This window comes from Patella vulgata, chromosome 9 (assembly GCF_932274485.2).
Source record: "Patella vulgata chromosome 9, xgPatVulg1.2, whole genome shotgun sequence".
Lineage (NCBI taxonomy): Eukaryota > Metazoa > Mollusca > Gastropoda > Patellidae > Patella > Patella vulgata.
Window position 1 is genome coordinate 21897426 of NC_065887.2, and position 25716 is coordinate 21923141.

The 25716-nt window shown below is 34.6% G+C and overlaps 2 protein-coding genes across 2 annotated transcripts; one reads left to right on the top strand and one right to left on the bottom strand.

Moving 5' to 3' along the window:
* LOC126832599 (protein cereblon) lies at positions 1-3548 on the bottom strand. The gene has a single exon (XM_050563443.2). It carries the CDS (start codon positions 3252-3254, stop codon positions 1887-1889), a length of 1368 nt encoding a protein of 455 aa, XP_050419400.1. The 5' UTR covers positions 3255-3548; the 3' UTR covers positions 1-1886.
* A 138-nt stretch (positions 3549-3686) lies between these two features.
* Positions 3687-23516, top strand: LOC126832595 (elongator complex protein 2). The gene is made up of 20 exons (XM_050563440.2): positions 3687-3825; positions 6684-6777; positions 7707-7777; positions 8546-8723; positions 9052-9132; positions 9534-9598; positions 10095-10161; positions 10796-10963; positions 12517-12612; positions 14805-14908; positions 15320-15442; positions 15635-15790; positions 17295-17486; positions 18633-18792; positions 19337-19467; positions 20010-20184; positions 20712-20842; positions 21348-21472; positions 21962-22066; positions 23280-23516. The coding sequence occupies exons 1-20, from the start codon at positions 3700-3702 to the stop codon at positions 23434-23436; spliced, it is 2505 nt and encodes an 834-aa protein (XP_050419397.2). The 5' UTR covers positions 3687-3699; the 3' UTR covers positions 23437-23516.
* Positions 23517-25716: the final 2200 nt, after the last annotated feature.

Here is a 25716-nt window from a genome sequence, read left to right on the forward strand (position 1 = left end):
CAGAACAATTATCTGTGGCTTTCATCTAATATGTAATTAAACTGCATAATGGTGTGCACACATATATATCAAATAATTTACTTATAAGCTTTTAAAGCAGAATAGAGGTATATAATCAATTTGAATTACCATATCACTGATACAACTGAATAGTAAAATTCTTAAACCAGTTAGGTTATCCCATCATATAAATCTATTGATTATTTCTGAATAACACAAATATTTTGATTCTAAAAGTTTTAGACAATAGGTTTATTTCTGTCCATTTTAGTTTTTGGTGTGTGTAAATAAACCTACTTTTATCATGAGATATTCTGTGCAATCTCATTAAACAACATAATGTACTATCTATGTGTTAACTATGGTGGATGATTGGTATCATGTCGTGATGTTGTGGTGTCGCCCTTCATAAGGCGACAACCCAACATCACGACATCATGACATTATAACCCGACACCACAACAACCCGACATGATACCAATCAGCCACCATAGTTAACTTTATTGTTCTAGTATAAAATTTCTTTCATAATTGTGAACATTTTAGTATTCATTAAAATATAAAGAAGTATAAACTACTTAAATACACTAGGTTGGAATGGAAACCCTACTCCTTGTCACATACAATCAGGGAATCAAAACCATGCCATTTGACTCAATGACAGACCTTATGATTGAACAAACACACGTTAACCATTGGGCCACCCAACCCCACTATTAGACTTCAGAAAACACACAAGAGAATAATCAAATCAAGGGATGTAAAATACTTATATTAACTTATATTATTTAAAACATAGATTGAGTCTGTCAGACCTCCTTATACATGTATGCTCACTACCAGCAATAAATCCCTGTTCAACAATTCCATTGAGATCTCTATCCTGAAAATTTAGAATTTTCAATAATTTTCTTCCATATGCACAAATGAGTTTGAAATTTTATTACTGTGTTCATAAGAAATCTTAAACTGGGAGGCAACTTCACAACATCTGTCATGCACACTGAGCATTAGTGTGTTCACAAAAACAGATCATTGAACAGGATAAATAACAATATACGTCCACATTAAATGTGGGTATATAAAAAGTTATAGTCACATGATCATAAAAATACCAACAAAACAATATTTTAAAGCTCAAAACAGATACAGTACCACAACAACATTAACAATATTATATATTGAGATGCAATAAAAATGCACCACTGAAAACCCAACAGCAAACCACAGAAATCATAATAACTTTACTTTAGAGAGAAATGCAGGCACGTGGGGTAATAGAGCATCTTCAATAGAAGTCTTAATCTCGCTTTAACTCCGTACATCTATCAAGCCCTTAAAGTAATGCCCTGCATATTTTGTCACTAATTTCGATTGGCTACTGACCCAGCTGGGGAGAATATCAGATTTTCGCGCTTTCCAGCTAAAATGTCTACCTGTTTTAACATTCATCCCTCAAGCATGGTAATAGAGTGTAGGCACTGATGAACCCCTGACAGCTTACAGTAGCAGTGGTATGGGAACCTTAAAGAAAGCGATCCTGGAGATGTCGTCAGATAATGTGCCTATCTTGTTAAGGTGCTGTCATGTGTTATGGGTGACATAATCTGATGTTTTAACATTCATCCCTCAAGCCAGATTTACAATTATCCGTTTATAAAAGTGCTGCATATTCATTGCATCTCAGTCATGAGCAAAACAAAGCACCTAAAATCTTTTACTATTTCAAAATAAATGGTCATGCCACTGTCACTGTTACAACAACGTGGGCTTTTTTTTTCTTAAAATTAGCAAATCTGTGAACCTTAACATTCCAATATTTCGTTAATATCCATTAAGCAAAAAAACCAGAAACACTAATAAAATATATAGTACAATCACAGATTTTAGCGATAAGCTTGCAGACTTTTATTCATTTCCCCACTCTTCATACCAGGAACTAACGACGATCGACACATGCCCCAGAAGAGTTGTGGAGTGAAGTTTTTGTGTGTAGCTTTAAATTTCCAACCCATGTGATTGGCGCAACTTCTGCACTGTGCTATTTTCCATGAATATCCTGGAAACCATGAATGTTCGGTTGAAGAGCGACCAATTAGTTGAATATTCTGCACATTGTATATTGTCAATGTTTCATGTACATGGCCAGCAGGATTAACGAATGCACCCATTGGGCCCTCGACCGCCATACTGAACACATCATTCTTGTTAGCTATTGGTGCATTACAATATTTACATTGAAGAACTGTGCATGTTTTCATCACAACTAGCTCATAACGCAATCTCTGAATGGCTGAGTCATAACTAAGTAAACGAAGTCTAATTGTATCATCCAATGGAAGATTTTGAGCCAGCCAAAAGGACAACTCTGTTGGTGTTTGAGGGATTTTAGCTTCATTTAGAGAATCGTTCCAGCTTCTTAATTCCTTCTTTATTTCTTGAAACAATATATCTGTATCAAATCTTTTATATACCCAAGGAGGCCACCATGTATAATTTGCACAAGTCATTTTATTTATTCGATGTATCTTAACTGCTACAGGTGCAGTTTCAGCAACCTTGTGTTTCTTAAATATGCTTTTTTTCTCAACCTTTGTCTTCAAAGCTGCAGTTGCATCCGATGCAGACATTGGCTTACAACAAAATTTAAAATGTGACGGAGGACGTGCACCACATAAATTCTCAGGTAAAATTCTTTCTGGCATAATTTTAACTTTAGCTCTCAATACACCAGTTATGTCCCTTCGTGATTCTATCAAACGAAATCTTTGTCGCCCTCTGGCTTTTATCCTTAGAGTTGATATCCCAGAAATGTCGTCAGTTTCATCTTTTATGGAGAATATTTCTGCTGTGGTACCAATATAATCTAATTCATCCATCTCTCCATCAGTTCGATTTCTGTATGTCATTATTCCAAAGGTCTTGTCATTTTCTGGTTCTGCCACTCTTTTCATCATTGCCACCATCTGAGGCTGGAATAAATGAAGGGGGATAACCTGGTCTGGAATTAATACAATTCCTGGAAGCATGTATAATGGAATATCAATATAAGACTCGTCATCATGAATTGTTCTTCCAGAATGGACATCTTCCATGTCATTGCCTAGATAAGAGTGTGTTGATGGGAGGTGTCTATCGAAACCAGCGGTAGTATTGACGTGCTTTTCTTCCTCATCATGCATTTCGTTATTTCTGTTTTCATCTTCACTCTCCTCTGAATCTGAGTTACCTAACAACATAGCCAAATCCTCCATAATGTACGTTCATTTGTTTATACTGACACTCCGCTGATCTTGCTCGCGAGTAACTTTTACAAATTAAATAAGAGCTGTCAAATCCTTCGATGCCAATGTTGTTATGTCTTCAGTACACATGTACCGGAAAGAAATCAAGGTCGAGTTTCTTGCAATCTATTTCACAATCCCATGTTTTGGGGTAATTTCCAATTCAAATTAACAGGTAAATAGAGATTAGAAAAAAATAGAGTATCTTGGGAAACACGTTAAAAAAAAATTCCAATTTGTGATATAATAAGATCAATATTTGGTGTCATTCTATGTTTTGTTAAACACGACTCGGTGTAGTCTTGTTTGTCAATATTAAATAAGGTGAAGAAAAAAATAACCTAAAATATTTAAGAGTGCCTTCCCTTGGAAAATACTCTATCTTTAGAAACATTGAAGGTTAATAATTTTCAAGATGGAAGTACTCGACACATGTTATGTCAGTACAGCGTGTAATAGAACTTGTCACGCTGCTAATTGGGGACAGAACAACTTAATTTGCTATGGATCATGTAATGCCGTTTGCATTTACAAGCCTGAGGTAATGCCACTAGCATCATTTTCGAAATAAAACTTTTAACAGTAAAATTTCCATCAAGGATTAAAAGTTACATCACCTACCTCTACTACTGTTGAACCTTCGGAAATTTTAATTGGATTTCTTCGATTATGAACAAACTACTGCCATTAAAAACGTGCCTATATGTTTGAAATCACCTCCCGTTAAATAAAATCCATTGAACAATTAAATATCCCAATAAATAGAAAAGTTCTCTCTTGGAAAATTGAACTCCTCACAAAGTAAAAGTTGGACATGATGATGATGGTCGAGAAATACAAAAATAAACGTTATTTAAATTACGTTGCTTATCGGGATAGATTATTTCGTGTGGGGGGGGGGGAGTCGGCAAGGCTTGTCTGTCATAACGGGATGTCTACCTCTTATACGATAGTTCAATTTTTGTGTATGAATAACGTATTGCTCTCGGACCCAATAATGAGTTTGGGTGTTTACAAACATAAATACGCCTGTAGTCCATTATTTCGTGTCCGTCTTGTATTAATTATTTGATTAAAGAGTTGGGTGTGATTATTTCCTCTGAACACAGGTGCAGAACAAAAAGAATGGCATTCGTTTAATGGGCCTTGTATTTCACTCTTGAATATCTTTAATATTTCCTGATAAACATAGCAGCCTTGTCAGTTAACCTCGGCAATCTTCTGTAGCTGAGGTTAATCTGTATATGCCGGTGTATTGTACATTTTCCTCTGCAAAATAAATAGCCATGGCCATTGAATACGTATAACGTTATTTAGAGTCCATTTTATTTTGGTGGGGGGGGACACGGTGGCTAAGTGGATAAGATGCTGGCTCGCTAGCCTGGAGGTTGCATGTTCGATCCCTGCATTATTGGCCAAGAAAGTTCATCAGGATTTTCCGGCATAGTTTCCCCTTGTCAGTGGTGCAGGACGGAAGGCCTGACAAGGACAGCTGTCTAGTCATTTGAATGGGACAAAACCAGAGGTACCATGTATATATATTGGTGTGCATCTAAAAGATCCCTTGGCAGTTGGAATTTGCTTATAAAAGTAGGCCATAGTGCCGCTGGCCGAGCTAAATTTCTGTCATGGTACACTGTATGACGTAGTCCCATCTTTATTAGCCCAGTCGGAGCAGAACCGTAGGATATTAAATTTTAATACTGCGCATCGGTATAATTATCAACAGATACATGTAGTTCCATTTCTTTCTATTTCTCTTCGTATAATAATTCTGTTGTACAAAAACTGTTTTGAAATTCACAGGGCATTGTATCTATATGATTGTACTCTCAGTTATTAATTATATATTAATCACAAGTGCAACTCCATTTTGAAATCCATGGAGAATGGAATTTTCCGATGGCATTTCGTAGATCACGATCATTCCTCAGCCAATCAATGCTTTGAATTCTATTACCGTTAAAGGTTCCATGCCATAAGAGTTATTGTATGCTATACAGATGCACTGAAAATGGTTAAATTATGCGCAAAACATGCACAAGTTTTTCTCATGTCTAAATAATTAACACACAAGATCTAATAATACACAAAATTTGCGATGCCTCTTTTGACCAGTGAATTTTTGTTTCAATATATTTTTATAAGACGATAAATGATGTTTATTCATCCTGAATTATTCTTATGAAGAATTTTTCGTTTTCAGTATCTTTTGAATAAACAAAAAAACCATAATTTTATCTGGAATATTATTGACATGGACAGTCGGAACATGAATAAAATATGGAATTTTTTGAAGCGGTGACCTTTTTTCATATTTTTGTGGTAATCATAAAACTTTGAAAATGGACTAATAACCACAGAGCATTGATGTTAATTTATAAATGTTAGCCACAAAGTTGCCTATAATTGACAGAGATGTTATATAATTTATAAAAATATGTATAGTATACAGGCTATTTACAATTATGGGGAGACGATGATGTGAAAAGCAATGTTATTGTCTTCAGTTGCCATTTTTTGTTCCCCAAACTCAAACGATCGAAAAGTTTGTGTGGTTTTTTTTATTGCAACACACATGATTGTCACAATTTGTCAACCTTTACCCCCCATCCCCACCCTTCAATGTCTTACGATGGTTTAGCTCATCACATGACATGTGCAATGTTGTGATGAAATTCCACCAGTCTCTTTAAAACATGTAATATTGATAAAGATAAAATAAGTTACCCTCTCTGTGTGAATGTCTCCATATTTTAACAGTAGAATCGGTTGAAGAAGAGGCATATGATAGTATCTATCATAATAATAAATACAATCATAAGCCTTTTTGTAAATTTGACAAAATTAAATATAAACAGAAGCAGTCTGTCCTAATACAGGTGAATAGGGATGAACAGGAACGGTCAGAGGACAGCATTAGGATTTTACTGTAAAGGTTACCATTAAGCTGTCTAGATATGGCGAAAAGCATACCATTGGTGTACTGACAATGCCCAGGAAAAATATTCGCCACCCTTCTGGCAAGGAATAATTCGCCACCTATATCCATTATTTGCTAACCCGAACCCCAATTCTGGAATATCAAACCTTAAAATGGAGGTTTTCCAAGCTTTTGCTCCGCTGAAAGCAGCATGGTTATTTGTGAATATTATAGTATACAAGAACAATCAGGTGGTGACTGATTTTTTGCATTGTTCTGGGATATTAGCCACCCAAGCCATTGGTTAAAAGAAATATGGTCTCTTCACTAGCTTTAAATCCAATATATAGATTCTAAGAGTTTTATTCAAGATGATAATAGTAGGTGATTATTATGGTAAATCCAATGCCAACTAAGCACCTTCTGGTACTGTAAACTGCAGAAACTGATTGTTTTTACATATGATTTATTTGTAGGTTGGTAACAATTCACCATGTGAGATAACACAGACTCTCTGTGGACATACTGATAGAGTCAATTGTGTCAACTGGATTAAAAACACAGCAAATTGTAAGTAGATCTGATATTTGAAATGCATGACTACATTTAATTTTCCAAGCAATGTAATTATCATAATTGAAAACTTAAATACATGTATATATTACATAAATTGTAGTGTAGATTTTACAAATCTCAACCACAGCTCCATTATTCCCATCTTCAATAGAAGGCTTGATCCTGCTTTAACTCTGTACACCTTATCAAGCCCTTCACGTAATACCTCGCATATTTTGGCACTATTTTCGATTGGGTACAAGCCCAGCTTGAGAGCCTATCAGATTCCCTGATCATCGCGAATACCAAGTCTTGTGCTTTCCAGCTGGAATGTCTACCTGTGATAATCGAGTTTCAAAGTTCAATGTTCGTTTAATGTCAAGGTTTAATGATTGGACACTGCTGTTCACTTGTTCTGGGTAAAGGTAGATAACATAGCTATAAGTTCGGGAATTTCTGACTACTCTAGCAACGGTTAGATGTAAAACTCGCGGTCGTTGCTTCAGGAACATGCATTATTCCATAAGATCAGGCCTGGAAATAACGGTTTTAGATGTACCTGACAAAATGTCAGTCACTATTGAAATAGTACCTGGAATTTTCAACTTAGTGCTGGACATGTATTAATAATGTCAATAAAAAAGACAAATCAATGCCGGACAAAATGACAGGCACCAAAGGTTTTGTACCTGACAAAGCCTGAATCTGTGTCTGATATTGTCTGTGACAGGTGCCTTATTTCCAGGCTTGCATAAGATCATACTAATCATTCCCCATTCAGTTAGAATGTTTATTGCTATCAGATGATTGGATTGAAACATCTTGTTCTATATTTTACCACAATTCAGTCATGGTATCATAACATGTGTCACACTTGGTGGACAATTCCTGTCTGTATAATGTTTTTGCTAAATGGTTATTTTTTTATTATTTTTTTTTCTAAGGTGAAGAAACAGAGTTTGTATCTGGTTCTGTGGATAAGTCAGTCATTGTATGGAAAAAAGAAAATGATAAGGTAAATTAATATTAGCCGAGTAGCTTATTAGCCCATTGTTATTAAAATTAATTTTAATTACATTGTACATAAAAGATGAACTATATACTGTTAGTGAAATAGAGAACCCATTTCGCTCAATATGGAAATCATGACTATTTACAGCTGAATTAAGGTCATGTCCAACCTTTATTTTATTATTTTATTTAATCAATTCTTATCCAATTACATTGGTATAACATTTGAAATCTGTATACACCTGATCTGAAAATATTTTTATGTTGAACAGCAAATATATTTTTATATAGAGCAGTGTTTCTCAACCTTTTTTTACCAATGACACACCTTGGAACACATGAAAGAATAGCGGGACACCTGGCTAAATATATATGAAAAATATTTGAATTTTGCAAAATAAAAACATGTCAAGTCATACAGAGCATACAACCGTAGACACAGACTAATCATAGAATGACTCAAACTGAATAAATAAAATAAAACACAGCTATGAACTTACTTTATTGCAGTGTTTCGAATTTCAGATAGCTGGCTTCTTTAGTGAGTAATTTTCTCAGTGTGCTGTTCAAAATTTTGCGGCACACTTAGGAAGATCTCGCAGCACACTTAGGAAGATCTTGCGGCACACTGGTTGAGAATCCTGGATATAGAGAGATATACAGTAGTTGAGTTACATGTCTATGTACATTCTGTATAAGAAAGACTGCTTCTGTTTATATTTAATTTTGTGAAATTTAGAAAAAGGCTTATGATTGTGTTTTATTATTTCAGTTTGTGGAGAAAGTGTGTTTAAAGGGTCATTCACTATCAGTTAATGCTGTATGTGGTATCCATCTTGATAAAGAATCTCAGTCTAATAACAAATCTAATGTTGAAAATATAGATACTATCATAGCCTCTTCTTCAACTGATTCTACTGTTAAAATATGGAGACAGTCTCATGGAGAGGGTAACTTATTTTATCTTTATCAATATTACATGTTTTGAAGAGATTGGTGGACATTCGATCAACCTGCTTTGAAATATTTTTGAAAGGCTTTCATTATTCAGATAGGAGCCACACAGGCATCGGTGAGTAAGGCCATGGCTCACAAATCAGGAGATCCAGTTTTCAATCTCAGTGTTGGCCGAGAAAATTCCCAAAGATTGTCAGTGTGATTTCCCGATTTCAGTGATGTAGGACAGAGGACCTGGCCAGAAACAGTGTCTAGTCATTCAGATGGTATAAATAAAATGCGATCCTGTATACCTGTCTCATATTTCTCTGTATATTTCAGATTTCAAAGAGCTACAGACTATATCATTTGGAAGTGGATTTTCTTTAGATGTGGTGTTAACAGTAATTCCAAATACACAAGGTAATATATTGTATATAGCTGTGATCTCAATTGTCTTGTTTTAATGTGTTGTGTGGAATTCATGTGTTGAATATCATATTTCTGTTTTGTATTTAAAAATACACTGTCGTTATTTAAATAATTATAAAAGTATCAATTTGGTTAAATTTGATGTCTGCAGATAAAGCCAATGTTGACATATGACTGATTTTGTGTTCAATAGTCAAAAGTTTTAGCCAAAATTTGAAACTAGAGTTAATAATAAGTAGGCTACCGGTATCATTTAATCTTTCAAAACCAAATTTTGTTCTTCACAACTGAAATAACACATGAATTCAATACTTCAAATCAACCTAAATCTGGTAACATATCTGTAGTATGACTTAGTTTTATAAAATTATTTGTCTGTGTTCTTTTTCCAGTTCCAATACTAGCTTGTGGCGCAGATGATCAGAAAATACATATTTTTACTTTTCAAGAAGATACGGTAGATAGTATTAAACTCATCTATTATGCATTTATGAAACCATGAAAATATATTCTCATGTATTACCACAATGATTTGATATTGTTACATTCTGCATATCATGATTAAGATCTACCTCTCAAATGAGATTTAAATTTATCCATTAATAAAAGTGATTTATTTTCATTGCGTCTCCGTATATAAGTAAACTATCAAATAAATGAGATTTACATTCATCCATGAATAGAAGTACTATGATTTGCATTCTGTCACATTATCTAAGTAAACTATCAAATAAATGTATTGATAAAACCGACCATCACATCCGTCACTAATTTTTAGCAGTAGGTGCTTTTGCATTCAATTCCCCGATGAACTGGCCAGTGATATTTAGAACATGTGGAAACGACTATACAATATGCTCTTTTCAGTTATGTAGCTTCTGTAAAATTATATATCTCACATCACCAAATTTAATTGTCTCCCTTCCATATTTTTATATAATTTTTTGTTGTAGTTTGTGAAATCTATTGTAATAACTGGACATGAAGATTGGGTTCGTGGCTTGGATTTTTCAGTCGACAGTAAGTCTAATTCTGGATTTTGTTCATTGGTTGATGTGTCAAGGGAGGTAACTCTTACTAGGGAGAGATTTGGGGCGTTTAATCTTATATGCCAGTATGATTCAGAAGATTTATTACAATTACTAGATGCAAGAGAGTGATTTGAATATATATGTTTTCTGATAAATCTATAATAATTAGATTTGTATCAGAATAATGTGATACTTTTTTAAAGCTTTATTAAAGCACTTTTCGTACAATATCTGATTTTTCACAGTTTAATCTCTATGCTAACATGTACTTGTGTTGGTTATTTAACATTGAATTCAGAAAACAAAACCAAAATATCATTGGTAGTTCATTCATTAGATTTATAAGAGACTTATCAAAAGATTCTACCCTGGCTCGTTTATATCTTCTGTATGTAGAGGATGCTGAATGTTGAGAAATTTTAAATACATAAAATCCCTTGAATGACGATCAACATCTTTAACATTCTGAACATCAGAGACACTATTTTATTAAATGAGAAAACATGTAGACATATAGATTATCAATCTATACTCCGTTATATGTCTTCTTTTGAAAATTAACATTTAATTGCATTTATTTGATTACAGATTATTTATTGAATTTGTCTACTTTTGTATATTAGATAATGGAGATTTGTTATTGGCTAGTTGTGGTCAGGATAATATGATAAGAATATGGAGGTTCTCTAGACGAGAGAGTAGTTCAGGACAGCCTGTTCAGTCAGTGAAAGACCTTACTTTAAATGAAGATATCAAAATGCAAGAAAATACTTTTACTTTTGACATAAATGGTAAGATATTGTGTAACATTTTATCTAAACGGTTTAATTGGATTTATACGATTTTTGTCAACCAGGGGTTGTTACTTCTTTAATAGGCATATTAGTAATTGAACATATTAACATAATATTATGGATACACAATTACTGCATTTATTACTATGAAACATTTTGACAAGGATACTCTTGTCTTTATCAAGCAGGGGTTATTTGATTCTGATAATTTGCTGAAATTATTTTAAGCAAATTCCTATGAAATTGGATGATGAAACTGCTGTGAATCTTGAAGCATATCAGATATAAAAATGGGTTCAATAATGTAAGCTAAATTACAAAATGTGTGGATATTGTCTTTTTATCTTGTCTCAAAATAATCAGCCATTCAGAATTGATCACTAGTTTTGCTTATCATGGTTACGTAACTCATTGAGGGCACGTCAATTTTATATGCCAAAATTTTCATGTGGGCGTATATAGATGTCGCCTCCGTCCGTTCGTCTGTCCGTCCACAATTTGTTTGGCTAAATGCATATTTATAACCCAAAGATCTTGGTTCCTTTAGATATTCGCGCAGATCGGACAGTAACTTCCTGAATGATGGCCTCTGATTGTACGAAAAATGATTTTTTTAGCTTGTGATTCCTCCAGAGGTCACAATTATTATCCGATTTAAAAAAAACGTTCTTATATATCGCCGTTAAACCGTAATGTCTGTCGAGATTGAATTTCGTGAAAATCAGACCAAAACTGCCAGACAAAATGGCCGCCCCTCGAAGGCAAATAGTGTACACATATTAAGGTATATCAAGTTTGTGGAATGTGGACCCTTAATGGTCACAATTTTGATCCGGACAAAATGGCCGCCCCTCGAAGGCAAATAGTGTACACATATTATGGTATATCAAGGTTGTGGAATGTGGACCCTCTAGAGGTCACAATTTTGATCCGGACATGGCCGCCCCTCGAAGGCAAATAGTGTACACATATTATGATATAAAAATGTTGTGGAATGTGGACCCTCAAGAGGTCACAATTTTGATCCGATTTTGATGAAACTTGAAATACATGTTTATAATCCAAAGACCCTGGTTTCTTTCGATAGAGGTCACAATTTTCATCCGATTTTGATAAAACTTAAAATATATGTTATATGTCCCAAAGATCTTGGTTCCTTTCGCTATTTGCACATATCAGACAGTAACTTCCTGGACTACGGCCCCTGATTGTACGAAAAATCATGGTTTTTAGTTTGTGGATTCTCTAGAGGTCACAGTAAATTTGTATTTCTTCAGAAAAGTACAGCAGAGTTTTAGAAAGTTACATAGGATAAATGTTTGAAAGGGTAGTTTTTTGAGTAAAATATATCTGGGACAATCACTTATCACTATAACTTTTGTGATTATATAGACATTGTTATCCAGGCCAACCGAACAAAGTGTGAAAGAGAATAAAGGTTTGCACAAATTGTTCACCCATAATGAACTAGGTTTATTCATTAAGATTATTAGGGACTGTTCCTTTAAAGTCAGTATAAATATTAGATGTTTGAAAATTTATATTTTTAGGTCAGCTTTGTTATTATGCTGTGATTCTAGAATCTGTTTTAAGTGGACATGATAATTGGATCTACAGTGTAAAATGGCAGAAACCCTTCAAATCAGGTAATCCTCTTCAACTAAAACAGTTCCAATGCATTGAGTTAATTAGCCAAAGTATGCACAGTTCTACTAAGGTCAAGATTCCATTATTCAATAACTCCATGCCCTTGAATTATTATTCACCAACGTCCAACATTGATTCTCATTTTGGTATTTATGTATTTTCCACTGCCAATAATTTAAATGCACAATAATTTGAATCGTTTATCCTCCTACAAGCTGTCATCTGACAGATGTATGTAGTGTTCCAGTGATGGGATTTCAAAATTTTAGTTGTTGGATCTTTTCTTCCCGAAAATAAAGGGGCATAACTCTTATCTTTATTTAAGCAGGCGTTTTCAAACCACAATTAAGAATCACGTGTCAACAAATTATTCAAATTCATACGTAATAAAAAAAATAGGTGCACCTCGTTATTTTTCACATTTAATTCCCGTACGGTATTCAAATTTATGTCAATAATATTCCTACAAAATTACATGAAATCGTAATACCATAGAATGAAAGCGTGCCGACTACTACCCATCAGTACCGGTTTCAAATTCCTCCAAAATTACCGTATTTTTCAGGTCATAAGTCGATACATTTTTCAGCGAAGTCCGGCATTCGTCTTATACTCTGTTTCGATTTATATACGGAAGGTAAAAAAAATGACATCCCGAAATTTATTTGACCGTAAACCGTAGTAAAAAATCCCATTCGACTCTAAGCATGCGCTCTCGTCTAAAACCATTACCGTAACTACTTACGTTATTCCAATCAAAATATTGGTCAACATTTTTTAGCGTGTTTATTTATTTATTTAAAAACATAAACCCCATTCAAAATATGATCATAAATTCGACAATATGCCATCAAAATATAATCTTTTCTCCCAACATCAGACGTATTAGATTGGCACGTTTACACGTGTCTCGCGAGATTTCTACTTTCATTTTGCGAGTGTGTGAAATAGCTTTATTTAACATCGGCTTCCCCTGAAGAAATATCACAGACAAGTTATCGAACACAATGTATATTAATTTGGGGTGTTATATACTATTAGGATATGTGACATATATGACTAATGTCTACGGCTGACATCAAGGAGATTAAAACGTGAGACAATGGAGAAATCACGGGTTAATCACATAGATTAAGTTTACTGGATTGATATATAGTCTGACAAAGGAGAAGCAATGACTTCTGTTCAGGATTGAATTGATGAATTGTCCGACAAAGAATTAAATTTGGTATTCAAGGCAGATTAAGTAGTTAATCAAGGTATGTGTATAGACTGTAGTACAAAACGATAAATACGTTGATCACCAAATTACCTAATCAATCCAGCCTATTATCAATGATAATCGGGTTGAGTGGTAGTTATACACTCAGTACACTATATTAATTTTGGAATTTTGAATATTATTTACCATATTCTTTAAGTGGCATTTAGCGATCGGGGAACACATTAACAGAACACAGTTTTTATGGGATACAATCACTAGTTTATTCTAAAAGCACGACGTTTCGACAAGTATCCTCTTATCCTCTTTTGTGCTTGATAACGATAAGAGGATACTTGTCGAAACGTTGTGCTTTTAGAATAAACTAGTGATTGTATCCCATAAAAACTGTGTTCTGTTAATATTATTTACCATGTCTTGAATATTATTTACCATGTCTTGATGTCTGATTCGGCATATTCCTGGTCGGACAATTGATGTTTGGAAAATAGCGTCGGACATGTCCGGAATATACGGGCAAAATCCCATCACTGTAGTGTACGTACAAAGGGACCTCACAAATGCTATAAGGCAGTTTGCTGTATAAGGCTGCGGTCACCATGGGTTTATGAGGTGCTGGTAATGGAATGTAGTCATTACAAGATCGGTCATGTAATGAATAATGGAAGATTTCAAAATTAGATATTAAATTTAAATACATTCCAAGAAACATGTAATTATCAATTACTTTAAATTTTGAATTACATTTTATTTCAAATAACAGTATTTCCAAAAATGACAAGCCTAAAAATTTAGCATCAAAGAAATAAATACATTAGAATTGAAAAAATAAAATTGAATACGTTTCAACAAGCCGTAGCAGTTTTAGTTAGTAAATTTCAGTTTTATAGTGAACCGTATTATGTAGATTTTATATTTGTTGTTGATTCTGTACCTATAATGCATTTGTTCATTATTTTTATTTTAAAGAAACTGGTGAATTGAATCAGTCGATGAGTTTATTATCAGCTTCTATGGATAAAACAATGATTGTATGGAAACCTGATCCTGAGGCTCATGTATGGGTTGAACAGGTACAGTTTAAAATAATTTAGAAATTTCCTGTGGTCAAACATATTTTTTTGATGAATAATTGCTCTGAAATCTCTCTTGTAAATTTGTGCACAACTATATTGTTACCAGTATATGATGAGCAAAACCACATGAACTGCAAATTAGTCAGTCAGGTGGCCAAGCCCAAGTAGGCTGCTGCATTGCACTTGAGCTGTTCCACTGTTATCTATCAGTACAGGGGTGATGGTGGCTGGGTAAGTATGGCAGCAGGTTCACTTACAACAAGGTCCAACTCCAAGGTTCAACTGTGATCGTGGTTGAAAAGTTCCTCAGGATATCCCAGTCGAAAATACTAATCGGTGTTTCGTGGTCTGATTAAAAATAATATTCACGGTACAGATCAAGCTAACACTAACTTATCTTCTCTGTAGGTTCGTGTTGGAGAAGTAGGGGGCAATACTCTTGGTTTCTATGGTGGAATGTTTGGACCAGATGGACAATCTATAATGGCACATGGTTACCATGGTGCTTTCCATCACTGGTCATTTAATGATGTAAGTAGGGTCTAACCCAGACTAAATTTCTTGAAAATGTTTTCTTTGCATCTTCGTTTAAATCAGAACTAATCTTAAAAGCATAGGCATTTTGCCTGTTCACCAATCTCCCATTCATTTATAGTGAATAAAATATCTCTTTAAAAACAAACCAACAAATTGGAGCTAATTTCTAATATTATATTTTTCTAGAAAACTAAACAGTGGGATCCATCTGTGACTGGTGGTGGCCATTTTAACTCTGTGGAAGATATTGACTGGGATAAAGATGGTGGCCAATTTCTACTGAGTACGAGTACAGATCAAACAACACGATTACATGCACCCTGGGTAGTTAAAGATAGACCAGTAAGAATTTAATAATTTACTAGATTGTGACACCTTTATTTAATGTCACAGTTATCACAATATCTCAAAATATTTTGAAAAGTCTGATTTGTACTTTTGGTAAACCAAATTCATTTGCAAGTAAGAAAATGTATTATTGATAAAGAGTTATGCTGTGTTGCTTTTGAGTTCTCACAGTTTATATCATGTAGTAAATTTAGCACTAAGCTTTTATGTTTAGCTCTGTTGGGACAAGTCACTTGTCCATCGGATATGGAGGTTACTATTTTCATTAGTAGTCACCAGGGCTCGCTGTCAGTCGCCAAAATCGCAATTTTCGATAAAAATATGAAAATGGCAATTAAAATTTGATTATGACGATAATTTTGGCGAAACAGTTATAGGATACTGGCGATTTTTTTTGAGAACTGGCGACAAAAATCTTAAAATTCTAGTCGTATATATATATTGAGTCTCAATCACACTCACGTGGCGAGGCTGCATACTATAAATTAATCACCTCGCTGATAATCTGGATCGTGCCAATGAGTAATACTAACCAATTGTCATGGATTAATGATTACTTGATTGATTATTGCCAATGATATATATATAGCCTGTTTCAAGACATTATTTACTCCTAATAATTAATCCAAGCGGTGATTATTTAATGTTTCGCTTCGTCTTAAAAAAATAAATGGGAATAATCAAAATGGCCGACAATCCTTTTCGAAGAGAATTAAATATTTTGATAGTTGAATTCCGTTTACTGTGGCTTCATACAGCATGCAAAATATACAAGCATGCCCTAATCGAATATTATTATTTCGAATTATATTATTTTCATGTGAACGTATATTGTCGTCACCCCTGTGTGACTTGTCACAATTTTTATCCATTTTGATGAAACTTAAAATTTATTTTTATATCCCACAGATCTCAGTTCCTTTCAATATTGGGGATCACGTGGCTAAGTGGGTAAGACGCTAGCTCGCTAGCCTGGAGGTCGGGTGTTCGATCCCTGCATTGGCCGAGAAAGTTCATCCAGATTTTCCGGCGTGGTTCTCCCTTGTCAGTGATGCAGGACGGAGGGGCTGACAAGGAAAGCTGTCTAGTCGTTCGGATGGGACGAAAAACCGAGGTCCCGTGTACACATTGGCGTGCACGTAAAAGATCCCTTGGCAGTTGGAATTCAATATAAGAGTAGGCCGTAGTGCCGCAGTCCGGGTAATAATTTCCCTCATAGCACACTGTATGGCGTAAGCCCGTCTTCATTAGCCCAGGTTAGGAGCAGAACAGTAGGACGTTAAACTCCATTTCATTTCATTTCATTTCCTTTCAATATTCGTGCAATTCAGACCATCTCTTGCAAAATGTGGGCGTATCTTGCATGGCAACTGTTTTTTAGTCATTGTGATTGATTACAGATGTTGTTAGACCATACAAATAGAAGAGAAACGAAAGAAATAAGTATTTATCTGACACTGACAGAATATATATGAGTGTAAAATTTATTTATTTCTAGGTAAAATGGTATGAAATAGCCCGTCCCCAGGTACATGGTTACGATTTACAGTGTCTCACTATGATCAATAGATATCAGTTCGCCTCAGGAGCAGATGAAAAAGTTCCCAGAGTATTTGGTGCACCCAAAAACTTTTTAGAAAACTTTTGCAGAATATGTGGAGAAAATCTTCAAAATGAACTGAACAAAAAGGTGTGTGTGTGATAGATTAAAATTCTGTTTTAAATTTAAGCAATTTTTTATATATATAATGAGAACTACACAAAACCTCAGTTTGGAAAATAGAAATACATTTTTCTCCTGTCAAAGGGAAAGCCATTTATTTCTATTTTCATGTTACTGTCATGTAAATGTTTTAAAAGAAGAAAGGCTTTCCAGTCCATTGGCAGAAGTATAGTTATTATCTCACTTACCTCGTGTCTTGATGAATATCGATGGTTAATTTAAACCTAAGAGTTAAGCAAGTTTATTTAATAAAACAATTTTGAACTAATTGAAGTATTCAAACTTTGGAATTCGTCATGATTTTAAAAAAAAGTCCAAAAAATCAAAAGGGTCCTGCGATTTCAAACTGGAGTTTGTCCTGCGATCTCAAACTGGAGTTTGTCCTGCGATCTCAAACTGGAGTTTGTCCTGCGATCTCAAACTGGAGTTTGTCCTGCGATCTCAAACTGGAGTTTGTCCTGCGATCTCAAACTGGAGTTTGTCCTGCGATCTCAAACTGGAGTTTATAAATGCAAATGACTTGCATTAGTACACTTATACCAGCATCTGTCAATATGTACAACTTCATATCATTATAGAGGAGATGACTCCCCTAGATTTATGATATTCAACAATGATGTATGAGACTATTCTTTAAATGGCATTTAGTAATTGGAACATAATCAAATAACACACTATTTATGGATAACAATTACTGTGGTTTATTTCACTGCGACGTTTCAACAAGATTTCACAAGTCGTTATCAAGCATATAACACATTTTATGCTTGATAACAACTTGTTATAATGACTTGTGAAATCTTGTTGAAACGTCGCAGTGAAATAAACCACAGTAATTGTTATCCATAAATAGTGTGTTATTTGATGATGTATGAGACTAAGTGATCAAGAATAGTAGCTCATTGTAAGCCAATTATCTTTCTCTTTATTTGCCCCTTTGGTTCATTGGGTGAAAAAAAACCATAACACCATTTGTATGGGAAAAAAATCATTGTTGCATTCACATAATGTTTCGTTTTCAATCACAAATGATGACTGAGTGAAAGATATTGATCCTAGACAATACATTATGTAATACAAGCAATACAAATGTATTTTAATTTGATTTATTAGGAAGCAGAATCACTACCAGAGGGAGCCAGTGTACCAGCTTTAGGTTTATCTAATAAAGCTGTGTTTTCAGGCGATGTTTCATCAAATATACAGGAAAATACAGAAGCTAAATGGAATGAACAGTACCCTGAAGTCTTTTTCAATCCTCTTTCAATATCAGGTAGATTTTTATTTTGAGTATGTGGAAAAGGATGTTTTGGATGATTGTATTCTTACCAACACCTTTTCTATACACAAAGATAGATATTAAATTTATGTTCCAGTTTGTTTTCTAATTGTCATTCATGAAGATGCCTTCTCGCAAAGCACATGACAAGGAGTAGGGTCGACTGACCAACCTCGTTTTTTTTCTCCAGGACCTTCTGTTTCCTCCCACTGCTAAAGACCCCTACGCGCAAGCGAATTATTGAAATAAAATTGAACCATGTGTTAGTCCCGAAATGACCTAGTTTGTGTCAATGGTTAAACTCTCTCTCTCTCTCACTCTCTCTCTCTCTCAAATCACATTTGTTTTTATATGGTTATGTTATCAGAGTTTCAGTACAAACAATCATATAACCAGTCTTTGTAAAATATAGGGAGGGTGATTAATTTCATATATAAATGAAAAAAATTGTTCAACTGTTGTTCTTATGGAATAAATTGAAATCATCTAACCACTCAAATGATAATGTCATTTTGTATCAAAATATTAATTTATTTAGCACCACCAAGTGAAGAGAATTTGTTACAGAATACATTATGGCCTGAAACTCAGAAATTATATGGTCATGGTTATGAGATATTCTCAATAGCTAGTAATCCTAGCGGAACAATATTAGCTACAGCTTGTAAGGTAAGTCTATATATGGTAATATGGTTCAGTCTTATTAAAATTAAATCTTTATTTCATTTCAGTAGAATGAGGGGTGGGTGGCAGAGTGGTCTAATACGCACAATGTAGATCACAAGGTCTATCATTAAATTAAGCGCTGGTTTCAATCCCAAACCTGTATGGGACAAAGGTTAAAAGGTCTGTCATTGAGTCAAGTGCTGTGGTTTTGAACCCAGACCTGCGCATAACAAAGGGTAGGATCATCGGCCTAATGTGTGGGTTTTCTTTGCGTCCTCAGGTTCCTCTCATCAGTAAAAAGCGCAACATGGAAGCAAATTATTGAAATAAAAATGTTCCATATGTTAGTCCCAATATTAACTAGTTTGTGTCTATTTTACCCCCATTTCTTTCTCTCTTCTATTCCATTTCGATTTTAATTTTTGTTGACCTTCTCATGAATGAGTCCTACCTGTTGTGGATTTTTATGTGTGTAAGTAAAAATCAAGCCTATCTTAATATATTTAGCTGAATTCAAAATTGAATTTTAACTTTGTATTTTTCAGGCAACCAAAGCAGAGTATGCAAATATATTATTATGGGATACAACAACATATAAACAGGTCGGGTCACTAGAGGGGTCAACATTAACAGTAACCCAGTTAGCTTTCTCACATAATGGACAGTATTTACTAGCTGTATCTAGAGATAGAACATGGTCACTATATTCCCAAACAACAGGTACAATATTTACTACCTGTATCTAGAGATAGAACTTGGTCACTATATTCCCAAACAACAGGTACAATATTTACTACCTGTATATAGAGATAGAACATGGTCACTATATTCCCAAATAACAGGTACAGTATTTACTACCTGTATCTAGAGATAGAACTTGGTCACTATATTCCCAAACAACAGGTACAATATTTACTACCTGTATCTAGAGATACAGGTACAGTAAATCCCAGTATAATTTTATTATGTTAAATACAAGGTATTTTGTATGGAACAGCATCTTATCTCACCACTCAAACTCGATATATTTTAAATTAAATAATTTTCTATCAAAAGAAATGCTTCTGGAAAGTTTGCATGGCTGTGTGATTTATAATAGAATATATAGCAACATGACAGACTGAACAAAGCTAAAATTTAGTACACACTGAGAATTTTATTTGAAACTAAATGTAACAGAGGAAAGAATGTAAAGTTTTCCTAAACTTAGCACATGCTGTTGTAAATTGAATAATGATATATTACAGGTGATAGTGGTTGTATGTTTGAGAAAGTAGCATATGTTGATAAAAAGACCACATCACATTCTAGAATTATCTGGTCTTGTAGCTGGACATGGAATGATGAATATTTTATAACTTCATCGAGAGATAAAAAGGTGGGTAGTAATTGTAAACAGGAAACATATTGTAGATCATATTCAGGAACAAGATTCTAGTTTCCTGATCTTTCTTTTCATAATACATGTATATATGAAATAATATTAACCTTGTTAATCTCAGGATGCCAGAAAATTTGAATGTCCATTTTGAAGATGAGCTTGTAAAAGACATAAATCTTGCAAATCTTAGTAAAAAATATTGAGGCAAAATCTGTTTGGGCTGCGTGTTAAGCACTCACTTGTTACCAGCAGCGGATCTGCTATTAAAATAATGAAGCTTAAGTCCTGGAGGGGCTCTCAAGCAATTTTAGTCCACACTGTAGATATGTTTTATGGATCAAACTGTTAGTACATGGAGTAGGCAAGTTTGTGGGTAATTTCCCAGGTAAAATCTGGAATTAAGCTCCCACTGAATTGGATGAGTGTAACTTTTTGTATTAACTTCGTTGTTTTCTTACCACTTATAACTGACACAGCTGAATATTTTTTTTTTTCTAACAAGGTTATGATTTGGTGTGTAAAGGATGTCTGTGATAAAAATAAAGTACCCAAACCAACCAGTATATTAGATTTAACTGATTCTGTAACAGCTGTAGATATAGCTTCAAAATGTTTTAATTATAATACGTAAGATATTCAATATTATATTGTACATTTTTACGTGTACACGGAATATTACAAGAACTTTAAGACTAAACTGTCAAATGATTTTTATAAATGCACTCCATGCACATTGAATCTGTACTTACTATTATCCCCTGTGTCAGTAGTGCAGGATGGAGCATCTAGTTGTTTAGATGGGATGAAAAAAAAAAAGATCCACCTTTGTACTCAATGGTGTGAGAGTTCTAATTCAATGAAATGTAGGCAGAAATGCTTCTATCCGATAAAATTTCCATGGTAGCAGACTGCATGAAGTTTGCCCATCTTCATAAGCCAGGTTGGTGTTGAACCCCATCTCATTTCATTTACATTTAGTGCTTATTTTTTTTACGTAGGGGAGAGCATTTTAAACACCCACAGTGACTTTTTACCAAGGAAATGGGATACAAAAAAGTTGTGTTAAAGTAAATAAAACTGTTGTCTCTCTGTGATATGGTTAATTATTACTTTCAGGTATTTAATCAGTGTTGGATTAGAGAGTGGTTGTATATTATTATATAAATGGAATCCAACAGATGTAGACAAGTCATGGACACGATGTGCAGCATTAAATAAATCGTATCCTTTTACTATTCACTTTATAGCCCAGATTTCACATTTTACCAGTTGATAAAGGGGAATTAGCTATACAAATAAAACTTATATAAGTAGGGAGCAATGGTGGCTAAGTGAGTAGGATGTTGCCTTGCTAATCAGGGGTGCACAACAGGGGGGTATGGGGGGGGGGGGGCACCCCCCCGAGCTTAGTCCAGATAGGCAAATGGACAGATTTATTTGTCATGTGGGCTGAGTAGTTTTTTTCGGGGAAATGGGCCGGTTTGCCGGAGTCTCTTACACATTTAATCAAACCAAAATGAGGCCTACAAATCAATATTCAACTGAGTCATTTAAAAATTACATAATTATTATACTGTCCCTATGACGTCGACATCCAGTGAGTGTTCCTTTTCTAAGTTGAAGTTAGTAAATTGGAGGATTTGCTAATTCTCTCCTTAGAAAAGGACCTCACTGATGCAATTGATCTTAACAAGATCGCCAGTAAATGGGTAAAATGCCCAAAACAAAACGAAGTATCACATTATAGGTATCCCAGACTTTAGATGCGTATATATAATTTCTATCGATATTTACTGAAACTGCAATAGCTCCAGTTGGCAATGTTCATACTGTCGTTAATCAAACCAAGCTTTCTTTCTGCCTAAGAATTCATCCATTGCCTTAGGTCATGGTTTGTGTACCCCTGCTGCTAACCAAGAGCTCCAGTGTTTGATCCCTGCAGTGGCCAAGAAAGTCCATTGGGATTTTCCGGCGTGGTTCCCCCTTGTCAGTGATGTAGGACAGAGGACCTAGCAAGGGACAACGTATAGTCATTCGAATGGGAGGAAAAACCGAGGTCCTGTGTATACATTGGCATGCGCATAAAAGATCCCTTGACAAATTGAATTCGCAATAATAGTAGGCCTTAGCACTGCTGTCCAGGCAAAATTTCCCTCATGGCACACTGCATGGAACATGCCCGCTTCATTAGTCCAGTAGGAGCAGAACAGTAGAACGTAAAACCCCATTTCATTTCATTTCTTATGTAAGTATGTAGACATGGCTGTCAAGGCACTTGGGAATAGTTTGAAATTTTGGGATGTTTCACCAAAACATAATCATTGCTTTGAGATTGTATCCAAACTAAAGGAAAAAATATATTTGTTGATGAAAAACACATTGTGAATTATATTTTATCTTAAATCTAAATCTATTTTCCTTAATTCTTTTCTAGAGAAGCTCATCATTTAGCTGTGAAAAGGTTAAAGTTTCGGCAATATCTTGGTCTAGCACCAGACAAAAAGGGAGATAATTCATCCATATTACAGTTAGCCAGTTGTAGTGCAGATCACGGTGTTAAAATATATAATATTCATTTAGATAAATTATGATATTTATTATTTTCTTTTAACATGTTTCACCTTTCATATTATAATGTGATAAACAGATTAAAATTATCTCCTGTTCTTTACTTGATGGCAGGGTATGCTTGCATCTTCTGGAACACCAGCAAGTTTGAAAAAACTCTTCAATTAAAGATACATTATGGGAGATAAGATAAAGAGATGGCAGTTCTTGCTATAATAGTTAAAAACTAGATAGTGTAAAGGTAATTTGCTGAAAATTTCAGTCAAATTGATCCACTATGGGGTTCATTCCAGGAAATTTGAAAACAAACAGAGCGATTACAAGTTTTCTTTTTAACACAAGGTCATTATGTGACCTCACACATGTGCTTTAGATCATAGATGGCAATGAGTCGGGTCACCTGTCCAACCTCATGGGTTTTCTTCAGGTCCTCGGGGATTTTCTCCAAATGCTAAGACCTATACGTGCAAGCTAATTATTATAATAATATTGAACCATATGTTAGTCTGGAAATGACCTAATTGTGTCAAATGGATGGTAAACCAACCTCTCTCTCTCTCTCTCTCTCTAGTAAAAACTTCTGAGTGACAAAAGAAAAATAAACTTGAAAACTCTGCCCTATAACCTGTAACTGATTGCAAGGTTTCGATGATAAAGACTCTGTGAACTAGTTGCATATATCTGTAGAGTGATTACAAGGATTTGCACAAACCCACTAAAAGATTGACCACAAAATACCATTACCCATGTGAGCTATAAACACTATTTGTCATGTTTACATCCCTGTGTGTAATCAACCTTGAGTGTAATTGAGTTGATAATCTTTACCTGATCAACCCGAGATTGTAAGGGGGATAATAGTCTTTAAACTCAACTTTTCTAAACCTGCACCACGTAAAAGGGTGATTTAGATATGCAATATAAAGGGGATATACATTAATGAATTCAGAGTAGACATCAGTCAGTCAAATCTCATCGATAATCCTCCAGATGACTTTAATGAACTTGTTGACCTATTCAATGCTACTCTGTCTGAGTTATTAGACAAGCATGTCCTACTTGAAACAAAATGTGTACAAACCTAAAAGTCAGTCCATTGGATTACCACATAGGTGCCGGGCAGAGATAGTGGAAAAAGACAAAGCTTGAAATTGATAGACAACTGTTTAATTCAGCCCACAGTGACACAAACAAACTTGTGAATAGATCAAAAGTTGATTATTACAACAAACTTATTGAAGATAATGTGGATAATCCTAAATGCTTTACTTGGCAAGACTGAGGAATAGGATGTACCCTATCCCAAAGGAGACGATCTGAAAAATGCAAGAATCAATACGGTTATCAACATAATCAGCAAGATCCGATCAGGATATAATCCAATATCTGATAGAATTGTTGCTAATGATTACATTGGGTGAAAACTTTGAATCTTTTGAACCAGTCAGTGAACATGATCTTAAATGTATTACTCAATAGTCTAAACCTACGTCATGTGATCTGGATCACATTCCAACCAATCTTCTGCTTCAAGTATTGGATGTTCTTCCTGTAGCAACTAGAATTGTTAATACTAGCTGAAGTATGGTATTGTACCTCAGTAATCTTAACATGTTATCATTAACCCCCTTCTAAAGAAATCAACACTGGATACTGAAGTTCTAAAAAACTACGACCAGTTTCAAATTTGCACCTTTTCTTCAAGATCCTTAAAAAGGTGGTCAAACTGCAACTTGTCAACTTGCTAGAATGAAGTAACCTATGTGTTAAATTCCATTCTGGGTACCGAGTGGCACACAGCGCAGAAACTGTTCTCAACTGTGTACTGAAAGCAGCAAGTGATCTGTTAACAATGATGACGTGTCAATGTTGGTAATACTTGATTTATCAGCTGCCTTTGACACGATTGACCATAGGAAGCTTCTACATCGTCTTGAATGTGATTATGGCATCAGTTCAGTTGCCCTAAATTGGTGCTCCTCATATTTGTCTGGAAGGTAACAGGCTGTAGTAATCGGAAAAGCCGTCTCAATCCCAGTGACACTTAACATTTACTTCAAGGATCCGACCGTGGACCAATACTGTTTTGTCTCTACACTACACCCCTTGAACTGTTGATTTGGCATGTGATTACCCGTAAAAATATTTGTTTGTGGACACTCTACAGGTTACAGTTTTTATCCCATACGATTACCTCCTAAAGATCTCTGTTCCTTTCAAAATTGGCATCTAACGGATCGTAACTTAATGGATTATAGCCCCCGATTTTTTTCGAAAAATCACGTTGTTAGCTTGTGGACATT

Excerpts from the sequence above, each read along its gene's own strand:
- LOC126832599 (XM_050563443.2), bottom strand. The coding sequence starts at position 3,254 with ATGGAGGATTTGGCTATGTTGTTAGGTAACTCAGATTCAGAGGAGAGT.
- LOC126832595 (XM_050563440.2), top strand. The coding sequence starts at position 3,700 with ATGGAAGTACTCGACACATGTTATGTCAGTACAGCGTGTAATAGAACT. Across the intron at positions 14,909-15,319 it reads CTCATGTATGGGTTGAACAG|GTTCGTGTTGGAGAAGTAGG; the intron begins GTACAGTTTAAA and ends TCTTCTCTGTAG. Across the intron at positions 20,843-21,347 it reads CTTCATCGAGAGATAAAAAG|GTTATGATTTGGTGTGTAAA; the intron begins GTGGGTAGTAAT and ends TTTTCTAACAAG.